The sequence below is a fragment of the Athene cunicularia genome (assembly GCF_003259725.1).
Source record: "Athene cunicularia isolate RWA chromosome 2 unlocalized genomic scaffold, athCun1 chr2_part1, whole genome shotgun sequence".
NCBI lineage: Eukaryota > Metazoa > Chordata > Aves > Strigiformes > Strigidae > Athene > Athene cunicularia.
Window position 1 is genome coordinate 30,397,133 of NW_020799095.1, and position 15,549 is coordinate 30,412,681.

General features: G+C 34.8%; 1 protein-coding gene across 1 annotated transcript in view; it reads right to left on the reverse strand.

Annotated features, from left to right (window-relative positions):
* Positions 1-233: 233 nt before the first annotated feature.
* Positions 234-15,549, reverse strand: part of MINDY3 (MINDY lysine 48 deubiquitinase 3) — a 50,124-nt gene continuing 34,808 nt past the window's right edge. Inside the window, exons 9-13 of the mRNA XM_026842673.1 lie at positions 11,808-11,880; positions 10,862-10,934; positions 5,769-5,856; positions 2,530-2,601; positions 234-1,308 (exon numbers count right to left, since the gene is read on the reverse strand). Coding sequence (XP_026698474.1) covers positions 1,159-1,308; positions 2,530-2,601; positions 5,769-5,856; positions 10,862-10,934; positions 11,808-11,880 — 456 coding nt within the window. The 3' untranslated portion in view covers positions 234-1,158. The remainder of the gene's footprint in view (positions 1,309-2,529; positions 2,602-5,768; positions 5,857-10,861; positions 10,935-11,807; positions 11,881-15,549) is intronic.

A 15,549-nucleotide genomic window follows, 5' to 3' on the forward strand; every position in this document is an offset into this window, starting at 1 on the left:
GAAGTAAATTTTTAAAAATAAGAATTCTGAATGCTAAATTCACCTCTGCTGGCAATAGCATAGGGTCTGAAATCACAGTTAAGATGCCATAAATTATCTTTTGTTGTTTTGTTTTGTTTCTTTTTCCTGACATGCGTTCAACTCAAAACATGACATTTCTAAACCCACGGTCCCTTTTCATCATCTTAGAGAGGCAGTATTCTATTAAAACCAAACTGGAAACCATACAACGCGATTCAAGGAAAAGATTTTATTTTAGGGCTAACAAGTTGATAATAAATAAAGGAATATAATAATGTAATAACAGATGTTCTCATGCACTTAACACATACAATAACGCTGGCTTACACTGCTGTTTGGACAAATTGAGAAGAGGTATTTGGCAATATTATAAGTTTGAATAGTTTAAAGATTATAGAACAAGAAATTATTTCCGCTGTTTTTACATTTCTTTTATACAAATTCAAATAAATAGTAATACATCTATTTTTCTTCAGATTTCCTGTTCACTTTTAACATGCCCGATAACTAAGCCACAGTACTATACAACTGCGAAGAAAGTTTATTTATTAATTATACTTACTAATATTCCTAAAAATGTATCATATTTATGTCACATTGTGCAAGCTCTTTAGGTAAAATCAGATTTTAGGAAAAATTGCAGAAAATTTAAACTCATTAAAACATATCCAGTGCAAAGGCCAGTCTAGTCCACACATTATGGTACTGTAATGTAAGCCAATATAATTTAAATAATAAAACATGCCTATATGATTCAGAGGAAGCTGAATATGTTTTATGTTTTAAAGATCTGATATCTAATATGCAGATTCTGCAACATCAGACATTTTTCAAATCTTCATGACATGGCAAAATAATGTTAAGTCTTCATAAGTAGGCTTTTTTTTTCAGGATAACTCACATTAACAGTACTACAGTGGCCAAAAAAGACAAACTATTATAATAGAAATCAATCTGATTAAAAAATTAAATATTCCAATTAACACTGAAAAAGTGTTTGTAATAATTATTTACAATTCATCAATGATACCAGTGTATAACTTCACACAGTCAAAGTATACCACTTTCCAAGCAAATACCAATTCTTGTATCCCCATTCAAGGATCCCATAGTAGTATGTTGTTTATGTGCAACACATCAGTTTAAAGAAGGAGATCGATCTGTGGTCCAGAGCAATTCTATATATGGCCATTTGGTTTGTAAGCAGCGTTTTACAGGAGTGTCATCGGTCTGTAGCATTGGTTCTTCAAAACCCATAACAACTGCTGTGCCTTCTACGTACATGACCTGTCAAAATAAAATCCAATTATGTCAGCCTATGTTTGTTTAAAAACTCTAAAATGAGACAATTATTTTCACTGGCTTAGGAAAGGATTTGTTATGATACTTTTTCTTCCTTACTACAAAAATCAAGTAATGAAATGAGTATGAAAACAAAAAACTCTACTCTCTTAGACTCAAGTACCTGAAAACTCTGATCAGGCCATATTCATTCCACTATTTATTCAATAGACAGTAAAGACCAAAAATGAGGAAAAAAAATTTGCAGAAATGCAATGCAAAAATTCTGTGACAAGAGATCTACTACTATGGCAGCTGCAAAGTTTGATATTGTTACTTTATAAGGACAGTGTTCCTCAGACTTAACTTTACAGAATTAATTTTCCCTAAAATGCAACTTCTGTTCCAAGTCACATCTATTCATATATTTTAAATGCTATAGGCAGAATCCTCTGAAAACAAAAATTTCTTTAAATTTTCTTAATTATGTATATATGTTTAATAGTAAAGAAAAAAACACCTTTGAAAGCTTTTGCCTGCATTTTGGAGTATGAAACTGCTGGAGATTTCACAGGGCTAATTTTAAGGACTTAACTCCAACCTATTTTGAAGTCTGAGTATATATATATACATTTTCTCAAAAAGTCTTCTTACTTTAAGTAATTTTTGTTCCCTGTGTTTATTAATGCCTATGCTCTTCTACCTTAAATGCTAATTCAAGAAGCAACTTAGAAGCAGTCATGGTGTGTCATGTATACCCCTCCTTCCAAGAAAGTTGAAAATGAAACAGGTAATTTTTGTTCCCTACTAAGTGGTTCCAAAAAATACTGATTTTTGATGCAAGTCTAGACTACTAAAATATTTTTTAAAAAATATCCAAACATCTCAATTTAGATGTAGGGTTACTTATAGAAGGTGCAGTTTGTCTGTGTTACATCTCCATTGTCCTTTACAGTTCAGATCCCACTTTTCACAGATAAGCATGAGAAGTGCTCTATTCAAAACACATAGCTTTAGAGATGTGGTCTAGCCAACTGATTCACTATACTAGGTAAAATATGATCAGGAGCACAGTTTCCAATTTGAAATATATTATTTTGGAAGAAAATTATAGAAATAATAGTTTTGTGAAAAGTCTGTTTCAAGTGAAAGTATTTTGTCTTTAATCACAGTCAGTTTTGCATACCAATTGTTATTAAGGCTAGATTTGTGTTTCTTAAATCTTACCTTTTCATTATAGTTAGATTGCTTCAGTCCGTTGTAATGGTAAACAGTGAATGACTCTGAAACCCTAGAGTCCTAGTAGAGAGAAGACAGTTAATTTCATGTGACATATAAATCATGCCTTGACAGTCTCATCTCTTCACAACTTGACAGATGCATTTAAACAGGAAGACTCAAGGAAATTGCAAAAAAGTACAATTTCTTTTAGGTGACATGATCTTGAAGATTTTGTTCTTTTTCCTTTCTCATCAGAAATAAAAAAAAAATATGTCAGTAAATAAAAGGGTAATGCCCCCAAGAGCAAGTCACGATTTTCTGTGTTCATCTGGACACTTTTAACTACAACTTTCAGCACTGACCATGTGGAAAATTGTCCTAATTTTTAAAGTCAGACACCTTATGTAGTAGCCACATTCATGTGTATTTGTGACTGTTTGGATGGTATGAAGTTAAATATTTACTAAGGACCAGATCCAAACTCCGACCCTCCACTTGAGAGCTAAAAAATAATTTATGCCCACACCTGTCTAACTGTAAACCAATTGTGAAGGCACCCGTTCAGCTGAGGCCTACAAGAGATGTACTGCAGTTGTCAACCTTTACCATTCCGGGTGTTTAAATGCTTTAGTCCTGAAAGGACTAAAAAGCTTTGCATTTTACTGAATCAGGAAACACAAATCAGTTGTAATACCATCTCTTTTATGCCTGCTGGACCAGGCTCTAAACAAAAGCTTATCCCTTTTTTAAGTACGTGGAGGTAAAGGCTGGAATGAGAGGAAATCTGCTCAGGTTACAGTACATCCATCAGATGATGAAAAGCCCTCATTCATTTTTCTCCTCTTAAATAATTCAAAACCCTTATCTCTGTATGGGTCTCCAACAGCGACACAGGCTATTCAGTGGAGGGAGGGTGGTGAAAAGGGAGGTAAGCGGTAACTCTACGTGCAGAAGTTGCTTCACAGAGATAAATAAAATCAAACTTTACTGGAAAGTAAAGAGAACACATTCTTTCCCTAAGGAAGGTATGTTCACTCTGAAGGAAAAAAAGTACTGCTTTCCAGTTCCTGTCCCATGGACGTTAAGAATTTTGTGCAGTAATTGTTTCCCAAAAAAAGGGCTACCAGTGAATTCAGGAATCCCCCTCTCCAGATGACTACCCTACGCACTAAAGAGTCAGGCTTGCTCTCTCAGGCTGAATGATTTTTGAGTATTTTTATTCTAAGCCAACAGCTCTGAAAGGGACAGCTGAGATACCTTCCTGCTTTGAGGCGGAGCTTAGTACTTTCTAGGAGAATAAGAATGGGATTTTGAATATTCTTAACAAAGAAGGACTCTCATCTGGATCTCCTGAACACTAGCTACATGTTCAAATATTATATAAAGGGGAACATGATTTCTGCAGAACTTTTTTTTTCAGAAAGAAATTCTGTATGAGGTGTCAATCTGATCCACAGAGCAGAGAGATTGGACAACATATCCGTGCTCTCAGCATTCATTCGGTAACTGATATAGGCAGGTCCCAGACCAAAATCTGCTGATTGTTCAGACTGTACCCTTAAGGCAGTAATACTCCCCATGTTTTGTCCTGGAGCCAGCAAAAGTTCAACAGCACAGGCAAAACTGAGTAGGGGGAAATCACGCACAGCAGGAGATTAGTACTTGGTGGACAGGCATTAACTCGGGAACGTTACAGCAGGTAGAGTTCCCCCACCAACTCTCTAGGTGACTAAGGCAGGGATCTGCCCATGATTCTTACATGCTCCCCTCTCCAGCTGCACTACTTCAGTCAGTGATGTCCTTCAGCAATAGGCAACAGAGGCAGCAGCCCCCTATGATGGCTGTTCTCTCCTCCAGTTATTACCTATGGCCTGCAGTACTGGATAGTTTAGGCACAGCCTATTATGGAGGATATACTTTGGCTTTCTGAGCTTCATTCTAAGCAACCAGTGCCTATAATTAAGAAGTGGAGTCTTCCAGATTTTCAAGTGTAATATAATTGTTAGAAATAAATTAAATTATATTAAATTGTAAAGATATTGCCACTTCTGGGTATACAAAGGAAAGGAAGAAGAAACAGTTGGCAAATACACAATGCAGATATAAATCTCTAAATCTGGAGAAAATGAACACTAACTCCTTCTTCCTTTAGATGATGAATCATCTCTTAACGATGTATTCATTCTCTACCATCTTTGGCAGTGCAGTTCTCGTGTCTTCTGAATGACTAGATTGTTTCATAGTACAGAATACTACACCCAAACAGTGCTGCACAACCCTTAAAAAGAGTTTTGCTGAAGTCATTTAAAAAATATTAGTCTCACATTTCCTTGGTTGTAAAAATTAAGCCATATAGTTTTGATGACATGTTAAGCTACAAAAGTCTCCAAAGAAGTCTTGCCTCCACCAGCTTATCTATCTGTCCCTGGGGAAACCCTCTCTCTTCTGCCAATACAAGAATTTGCATGGACATGGAACAAGCTTCCATAAACCTGCAAAGACAGCTCTCATCCAGACCAGTTCCTTGCTCTGGTTTACCCCATATCTGTACAAGAAGGCTCCCAGTGGCAGGAGGAAGGCAGCGTGAGGGCAGGAAAACATGATTCAGGAGAAAGGGAGAACAGGACAACAGTGCTAGGTCAACACAAGCTTCTCAGTGGTGGTGCTATCTTAATGAATATATGGAAAAGATTCAGAGTTTGAAAATAATCTTCCATTACCCTGGCAGATACTGACTTCCACATATGCTAAACATAACTCTAGCATGACTTTTTGTTAAACTGTCAAAAATTTTACATTATTAGAGATGTACATAAAAATTGTTTTTAAGTATGTCTGTAACCTTTTCCCATTTGCTAGCAATTACAGCAGACATTTATAATACTGACAAAACCAGTATGGTCGTTTATTCTCAGAAAAAACAAACTCAGATTAATTTTCTGAGTAGGGAACCAGTTCAATTTCGTATGCAAAATGATGATATATTTCCTGAAGTTAATTTTAGAACTTGTCACTAAAATGGAGTTTCCTTCCAGTGTAAAGCTAAGAAAATAATGGTCACCTTATACAAAACTGAAGTCTACAGGTTGTTGTGTAATACAAGAAGTTATATGCTGCTCAGCTGTGTCAAATGAATGCAATACTTATTTTTAAAAATAGCTCTGTGATATTGATGGAGTGTTTAATGAATCTCAAAGACAAGCAGAACAGACAGTGCTCTGCAGCAGTAAAGCTACATTGATTACCTGCTCAGGGAAAAATTCTTGCAGAAAGGGACCCAGTAATATGATGCCCAGTCCTTCTGGGTCTAATTTGGTCTTCATGAGGTTTACACTATGACAAAAATATTGAATAATAAAGTATGAGTAAGACATTTTTATTCTTGCATGACTTAAGTTATGCTGTGCTACGACAGTACTGGCTGCCAAGTATAGCAGTACTATTCTATTTTTAATCGTGACAGCTGTACCAGAATGGCATGCGAGTTGCCAAAACATGGTTATTTTTAAATAAAACTAATCTGTTATTTTAAATTAAATAAGTGATAATTCTGAAGCACCACCATATTTGGTCAAATAATTTGAGACCCATATAATCTAAAACCAGGTTTACAGCCCAAAAGGCATTTTGCTGTCTTGTAAGCATTCTTGAAACTAGATACATAAAACAGTCACCTTTTAAATACAGCTCCATAACTGCCAAACAACCTGGTTTTAAATGGAGATTTGAAAAGCCTCCAAGATTTTCACTGAAATAAAATTAAATTGAACAGATACAGTTCTTATTTACATCACATCCTTGATATCAAAGAAGCCAAAACCAATAATAATGAAAATATTAACAATACTAATCTGAAAAACCTTACTGCATTAATATGGTATCATTTCAGGTCACTACAAATGAATGTCAATTATAACTTTATGTTTCTATTTAAGCAATATATTTCTACAGGCATCAGATTGCTTAAACATTTATTTGCATCTACCTAGCCTTTTGCCTAAGTTACAAGTTGTACCGTACACAAGAATGTCCTCAATGGGTCAAACCAACAGAGCGTCTTGCCCAGTATCCTGTTTCTGACATTGGTCAGTAGTGGATGCTTACGACAGAGTACAACAGGGCAAACATACAGTGATATCCTTAGTTTACCCTCCCCATTTCCAGCAGTCTGCTGCTCAAAGACATCTTCAGTGAGAGGCAGTATCTAAAACACAAAGATATATATTTTTTCTTTCCATGCATGTGCCTAATTGGCTTTGAACCCATATACACTTGTGGCATTTAATAAACTCCACTCATAAAATTAAAATTAAACTACGGATTCTGGGAATAAATATCTCCTCCTGTTTTGAACATGTCACTTGATAATTCCGTTTGATGACACCTTGTTTTTGTATTGTGTAAAGCAATTAACAATCAATCCCTATTTATTATGAAACTCCTGATTTTAGAAACCTCTTTTACATGCCAATTATTGTCTCTTCCAGGTCGAACAGTCCTAACCTAGCTCTTCCTTATAGTAATGCCATTCTGTACCTTTGATTAGCCTTGCTGCCCTCCTGATACCTTTCTACAATGTTCTTTAAGATGGAGTGAAATGTCATCCATTTATACAATGGCATAACTGCTAGAAAACCCACTCCATATGTGCGTCTATCAGTTTAAATCTGAGATCTGTTTCCTGAATGGTAATATCTAGTTCACAGCCCAACAATGTGTATGAAAAATCAGGATTGTTTTATTCCCTGTGCAATCAACTTACATTTACTGTATTGAGACTTCTCTGTTACCCTATCTTCCAGTAACTTCTGCTGCTCTTCCACATATCTTGAATACTTTTATATCAGCAGCAAACTATCTTATTAATCCCTACCTTCAAATCCTCACCGGCGCCATTAACAAACTTCATAGACCTAATACAAATTCCTGTAAAATTCCTCTAATGATCTCCCTCCATTAAGAAAAAATGCTATTTTTATCCTTTGATCACTTATTTACCTACAAGAAAAATTTTCCTTCTTATCCCACGTTTACACATGAAACATATACATGTGAATTTTCCCCAGACTGGCCTTCAAATCCTTTTCTAAGTACTGCTGTTCATTTGTCACCTTCTCATTCTGGTACTGTCTGGTATCAGGATAGTTTACAGTGGTATGTAACCTAAAATTGTTCAGCAATTTCATTCTGAAGTTTCTTTAGATTTTGGGAGTTTTTACCTGTCTTGACACTTGAGACTCTAGTTACACTGACCACCCATAAAAAGTCTTAAGTCTGGAAACCTCTCTGTAATCTTCCCCAGTGAAGATGAGAACTACTCCCTAGCGTCTTCCCCAGTGAATATGAAGAAGAATTCACTACAAGTTTCTTAACAACTTGAATACTTTTTAATATTGGGGATCACCTATCAGAACTACAGACCTCTTGCAAGTCTCCTGGTTCTAATGGGCTTAAAAAAAAAAATACTATTAGCTTTTATTTTAGAACTTTGCAGATTAGTCTTCAGAGGATCATACTTCTGCTTTATTTTGTATTTACACTTAAAGTTCCATAAATATTCTTCCCTATTTTTTTCACGTAGGCACTGCATTTTCCTTTCAGAAGATACAGTCTTAGCTTCTCATACCTGCCTCTCAGCACCTAGGCCTTTAACCACTTTGGTATCTTTTAATGGGGGCTAGAGGCAGAAGGTGTCTTTCTAAAATCTTTTTTATTATTGTTGTATGTAAGCATTTTATCCTTTTGTCTTTATTAGTAAGTAGCTTCCTTCCTTGGTCCTAACATAGCACTAGTAGTAAACTATTTGGCTTCCTTTTCTTTCTGCCTCAATACACACAGAACATGTTAAGCAATTCTTAAGAAAGTGGCTCTGTTAAGGTCCTTGGAAGATGAATTTTAGAATTCATAAAAATCAATGTGATATCTTATGAACTATGTTAATTTAAGATCTTAAAAAAAAATTTCACTACTTAAGTGAAACTACAATTAAGGATTTGCAAGATACTGGACTTTAATACTTCTATTGCTCATTCTTTATGCTCTCAAAGTACAAAATTTAAGATATTTCAGTAGTTGTCTGAAACCTGCTCAAGTTCTTGAAGTGCTGTAACACAACTGTAAAAACATTGTGGTGGTAAACAGAACCAAGGCAGATTTAAGCAAAGACAATTTTGAAAATGCACTTACAATTATGTAATAAAATTAAAGCAAGCTATGTACTCACTATTGAAATATAAGAACTGTTTAAAAATGCAGAGCTATACTAAGTTTTTGAGTATGGACAGTGTACAAAACTAAATCTATTAAGCAGGAAGGGAGATTTATTAAAACTTGATTGTTGTGAGTTCCAACTGAGGCTTTTTCATTCAGCAAATAGCTAAGGCTAGTCAATTATTACTGTTACTACGACAGAGCTACCAAAACAAGTATGTCTACACACTTCAATCATTTCAGTGCGAAGTTTAGCTTCCTAACTGAAGATGTTACAAATGCTGGGATGATGATACTGATGGCCTTTGTACTGTTATGGCTGAGAAGTGTGTAGGGAGAAAAGCCTCCAGCACTGGTCAAACAGACAGACAGGATAAAATGTTTTAAACAAGCTAAACCTAGATTGACAGATGTACTCAAATCAGTGCCCTAAAGAGTATCAGATTGTTGTTTTCAGAAACAAAGGGACAAAAGAAACAAGAGAGCTGGGTTCTCAGATGTATTTACTAAAATACTAGAAAATTTTAATAAAATCACATGTAATGGCATTCAATACTGGAATGGCTAATCCACCTTGTTAAGTCATGTCTGCTCTACAGTTTCCCCTTTATAATTCTTAAACTCTGAGCAGGTCTGACCATTATTAGTCTTGAGATTCTGAGATGCTTAAAGCTGAGGACTGGATGATCACAACAAATTTCCATTTAGTTCTTGAACTAAAAAATGTAAATAGTATGCTTGGAAGCAATGACTTTAATTTTACTTAAAAACGAACAAACAAACAAAAAACAACCAGAAAAGCCTGTATGAAATTTGAAATGTGTTATTTATACTTGTGTTCCACATTAAATAGAAAGGTTATCTAGAACTAAGTGTAGGTTCTCAAGACAGTAATATTAGACTACATTTTTATTTAAGGGGAGATGATTCAAGACAATATTTCATGGTTTGTTCATGGCTTTTCAATATAGCAGGCCTTCCAACTGGCTCTTCCTACATCAATTTATATTCAATGTGCTATGCACAATAAAATAGGCCAGGGCTATGCCACAAACGCCCTGAAGGCCAAATGGAAAAACTTCTGAATACAGAAAGAGGATTTTTGCAGATTTCTTGAGGCAGCAGAATAAAAAGGCAAAAAGAAAGCTTTTCAGACCTATTAAACTAAAGCTTTTTTCTTTCCCTCCCTTTAAAAAAATCTATTGCAGATTTCACCCCTCATTTACATAATATGAATGTTAGCATTTTTGTCTTGTATTTTCTTTGGTTTTAGTTTCCTGGGTGTCTTCTGATGTTAATTTTCATTCCCATTCTCCACAGAAAACAGCTCACTAAACTTGGTTGTACTTTGTAACATTTGAAAGGATAGAAAATGGCATAAATCATATTTCAGAAGGCTGTAGTAAGTAAACTTACAGTCACCACAGCCATTCTACAGGAACAATTGATTTGGACCCCAATAAACTAGACCATACGTTTACAGAAGAGCAAACCATGTTTTGGAGATGTAAAAACGTTCAAGCACATAGCTCTCCTTTCTGTGTTAAGCATTTAGTGGCAAAACATGGTACAAAGGTTAACTGTTGCTGCTGAATATTAGTCCCTTCTGTCCACATAAGATCTAAAATAAATTACCTTTTTCATCTGATAGTTTTAACTGTGATCCTAGGAATCAAGGTGTAATTTCTGGAAACAAACTACAATTACAAACACTACAAGGTACTGAGTGTTGGTAGAAACAAAAGCATAACTGAAGCAGTTTCAGCTTCAAACGCAATAGACAGATCCAGTGGTAATCCAATGCTAATCTGACTCAGAATACCTTGACTGTTTGACTCTTGTCACACAGTTTCACCCTTATTAACATACAGAAATATATTAATGATTTCTTCTCAATATATAGTAATGCAGTAGGTCTGAGGGTTTTTTGGCTTCTAGTTATCACTACCAAAGTTAAAGACATTTTTATTTTAATTCCTCACATTTAATTGAAAACTGACTTAAATACTTTAAAATAACATTCTGTGCCAAGAATGCAAGCTAGATAAAATCCAGAAAAAAATCCCTAAATTATAATTAGTATGTGGTTAATGATACTCCTGTAGTATTTGAACTTTATTATACTTACTATTCGGGATCTGAAACAAGGTCCAGAGCCTTCATTACATCTTCTAGCAGAGTGTCCGGTATAAAACCATTATCTGACGAAGTAGCAAAAATTCTCATTAGGAAAAGAAACAAAATTATTTCCAGAAGTACAAATTTTACTCAAAAATACAAATACTGCATATCTTTATCTCTAAAGCTTGCAAAGAAATTGTGAGGTTCTAGAAGGAACATAGTTTTCAAACACTTCTCTCCTGCTTTAAAAAAATGAGGAGTGCTGTAACAGAAACTGTGTTATCATACACTTAGAAGCTTAACGCTTGCTAAGAATTCAATCTCTTTATAGCAATATCCGTCTCCACTTGATACCTTGAGATAGTAACTGTACATCTTTTCCCCTTTTGATTAGTTAAAATAGTACCTGAATGTCAGACACCCTCTGTTTTCCAAAACGTAAGAAATTTTCTGTGTATGCCACATACATTCAAGAACAAAACCATGAAGAATGCAATCATAGTGGATCAGTTATTTTATGAAAATGTAATATAAATCACATTATATTTAAGTTTTAATTACAAAGAACATGACAAGGTTAAAAAGCTTATGCTCTAAGAACTCTACTTCCTATTGCACAATGTTGTACTCAACTTCCCTTACTACAGAATTGTCAGAAAGCTTCTTCATGTTACTTTGCAGATTGACTAGTGTATTGAAAATCTATCTTAAGTACTAACTATTTCTTTCCCCTCTTAATCAGCTTAGGTATAAACATCATATTACCCTAGCATGGAATCTGAAATGGATTTGAAGGTGTAGTATTTGGAACAAATTTTAGAAAATAACAGTCCCATTTTTTAAGAGATACCCTAAACAATGCAGTAGTCATTACTATTTGGAATTTGTCTCTACTGAATGAGTACATTTCAGTTAAAAAAAAATCTTATTTCAGCAAGAATTACAGCCCTTACCCTCAGGGTCATATGTCTGGAAAACCCTTCTGGCTTGCTCTGAAGGCGCTTCAGGAGCAACAAGGGCCATATCCTTAGGGAGGGAAGGAAAACAAAAAGGAGAAAACTTTCAGAATATTCTTAATTCAGATACAGATTACCAGGGAAAAGTTTAGCTGTACTACACAGGGCTGGACCTTAAATTAATGAAAATTTAAATACAAAAGAAAAATGAAAGTAATTTGGCAATATTGCTGATAGTAACATTCAATGAACAAGAAATGCTAAAGATTATCCCACAAACTTCTATACAAATTGCATGTAGGTCTTTTCATGCAGATTACGTCATTGGACAAAAGCTAATTGGAGACTATATGTATTATGTGGAGATTTATATTTATAGTATTGTTCTTTATACCTGAAAACACACACACATGTACCAGTGAAATTGTGTACTATGCATCCATTGAAACATATAAAAATTCTTTAGATAGAAAACTGTAAGAGAATGTTTTGAAGTCCATTTCAGACTAGCAGAACACAAAAGTATGATTTCAATAGTAACTATTGCAATGCTTTTATTTATCCGTGACTTTTTTCAACTCAAATACAATCATGATTTCCAAAAGCTATGAGGAGGCACATGTCTATCTCCTATTGTAAAACCAGCAAAAAGCATACCCCCCTGGTTTTATGCCAAAAAAAGTATTATTAAAAAAAGTGAAATTGCTAAATTATTCACAAGAAATGGAAAGTGGCATAAAGGCTAAGAAATGCACCTGTTCAAGCACCCTTTAGTTTAAAAAGATACAAAGACTTAATGTTCAAATAGAACATGAAACTCCAAAACAGAGCTCCAAAACCTGCTTGTTAAGAGCACTTAAAATCTCCAGTTGCAAATTTACAATCACCTGTGTTGTTTTTCACATAGAAAGGAAAACAAAAAATTTTCTCAGAAGGAAACACTGCATTTGACAATACCCTCCCTATAGTTTTTCTTCCTGTCAAAGTGAAAATGTAATGTTACCTTCTATGCTATGAACAGTAAACACAAAACCCCAGAAAAAGCATCACTGACATTACTCTGAACAACATTAAACCCTGGGAAATCTGCTTTTGTTCATATTGTATTAAGTAAATTGATTTGTTACAAATAAAAAAGTTACCTGAAATGGTTTTATAAAGTATACCTAATCTTTTTATTTCCAGTTGAGCTCAATTTTGCTTTCTGAAGATGATTTAGATTTTATTAAAAGAGAAAATCACAGCATTCTCTCATTATACTTGTATGTACTAACAGTGAACTTTAGTCTAAACCGTCCAGGTCTGTAGCACTTCATTTGAAGGAAGGCACAGAAAGAAATCAGAAAATGTAGAATTAAAAGATGCATAATGACCTACTATTCTTTTAACAGACTAACGGAAGGAATAGAAGCAAACAATACATCTGACTAGAATTCCACTCTTATCCAGTTTCTCCTAACACCTCACTCCAAATCAGCCAAGAGTTTTAAGTATACACCTGATGGCATCCAGGATACACTTAAAAACTTTCCTGAATGAAAGCCAGCTGCCTAAGGCACACTAACAGGGACAACACGGAACACGACATACACTTAAAAATAACAAACAGTTTTACTTTGAACAGATGAATGAGGCAGCTATTACTGGTACAAGGCACATACAATAGGAGCTACAGAGTCCCCCTCATTTCCATGTACAGGACAGACAAAAATTTAGTATTATACAGGATTATATGAGACAAAAAGTTAGGAGGCATCTGCCCTGTCTTCCAAGGCTCTAGATCACCAGCCCATTATATACTTTCACTCCTAAGAGCTACTCAATTGCCACTTGAGCACAATGCAAACATCTACACTATGAAGTGATGCAGTGCCTGGAGGGAAGGATTAGGCTTCAATCTGCTGTGATGGATTAAAGGGTATCCACATCACATCTTTACTGGCAATGAAGTTTGTGCCAAACATCAGTCCTAGAAGCATGCTATGCAGAAGCAGAGCCAGCTGCTGGAAGCCCATGTGTCCACACTGCAGGTGGGGCACTCTGAAAGGCCTCCGTGTGTGCAACTTCAAGTATTGGCTCCGCCAGGAGAGAAACAGCTTTCAGCACATCTGTAGGACACTTAATTGCATGCAACAGGATTCCAAGTCTAGATGCAAGGAAGATTTGCACCAAAAAGCAGCTCTCCAACATGCTAAACAACCAATATAGATGGATCTGGTAAATCATGTCTGCTAGAATTATCCTAGCTCCTGAGATGTGATAAACTTACCAGGACTAAATTACTTCTGGCTCCAGCTTACTGCCTCTCTTGCAGCACAAGTGTCACCATTCACTGTGATTGGGCTGCAGAGCCCATGTTTAGGTCAGATAAACTCCTGTACTATGTTACTTCTCCAAACATCTTGTACCTGAGAGCTCCAAGTGAGAAACCATACAAAAGAAACTAATTTAGGAGAAGTCCCTTTGTCCTTCTAGTTTCTCCCAGTGAGAACAACTTGTAAATTGCTTGCCTAATATAACTGGAAATAGAAACTCAAGATTTTTATTTTATTTCAGAATCATAATAATGTAATTTTAAAGATCCATAAATATGACTAATTTGGAACAAAACCACTATTTAATGAAAAATATTCCAATTATTTTATAAATGAATAACACTTAAAGAAAATCAAGTTTACCAGTATATCTTCATGTTTACATATGTTCTAAACTTTTTTAAAATTACTTTGCAGATGAAGAGGCCATACTGATTTGATAACATCCACAACTCAACACAATTAGTTTCACAATGCCAAACATGAAGTTGTGCAGTTGTTGAGTATATACTCTGTTATGATGGGGAACACTTATGTGATTATATAGGGTACATACATATCCTGTAAAATTTCTTAATATGTGACCAACTCTTAAATAATCTGCAATAGTCCAGATTTGGAAAAGTTACATTTTGGGAAGTCAGTATTACAAAGCATACTAAGTAGAAGTAGATTTCACTATCACTGAATTACAGTAAACTATTGCAAATAGTTCTCAGTTTAAAATCAATGATGTCATAGCATATAGAACTTATTAACAATGAAATGATCAGTGATTTCAATATTCAGGATTTAACTCCAAAGAGACGCTATTTTTATGGTAGGTTCTTATTACTGAATTAGCTGTTCATAAAGCCAGTGTAACAAGGGGGAGCTCGTAAAATTTCCAAGGTGTGGAAGGATATAACCAAAGTAACTTCCAACTGCACAGACATATTATTTCAAATGCAAACTACATAGTTCTACTTTGGTTTATGAGTATGCAGTTCTTTCCATAAAATCTCAATGCAATCCAAGAACAAAGACTATCATTTGCATTCTCCACCTTCCCCCCAAATTATCTTGTTAAAGTAATACTTTCCAGTTTCATGTGACAAAAATCAGATTTTTTAAAATAAGTCTCCTGCATCTACCAAAAAATATTTTTTTATAGTCCAATTGCAAATAATATGTATTTCTGTTGGCATTTCATTTTCCAGGTCCTTAGTTATTTCAGTGCATGTGCACATGGGAAGAACTTAAGAGAGTAAGTCACTGAGTGCATTACTCAATACTTAAAATTCTCCATGTCTATCAACTGAATTTTAAAATATGGTAAAGCCTCCTAATTATTACATATTAAGGCTTTTTATTAATTAAATGTGATTTACTGATGCTTTAAGCACATAATTTCAGGAGGAAGCAGAAAGTTACCTGCCTTGGAG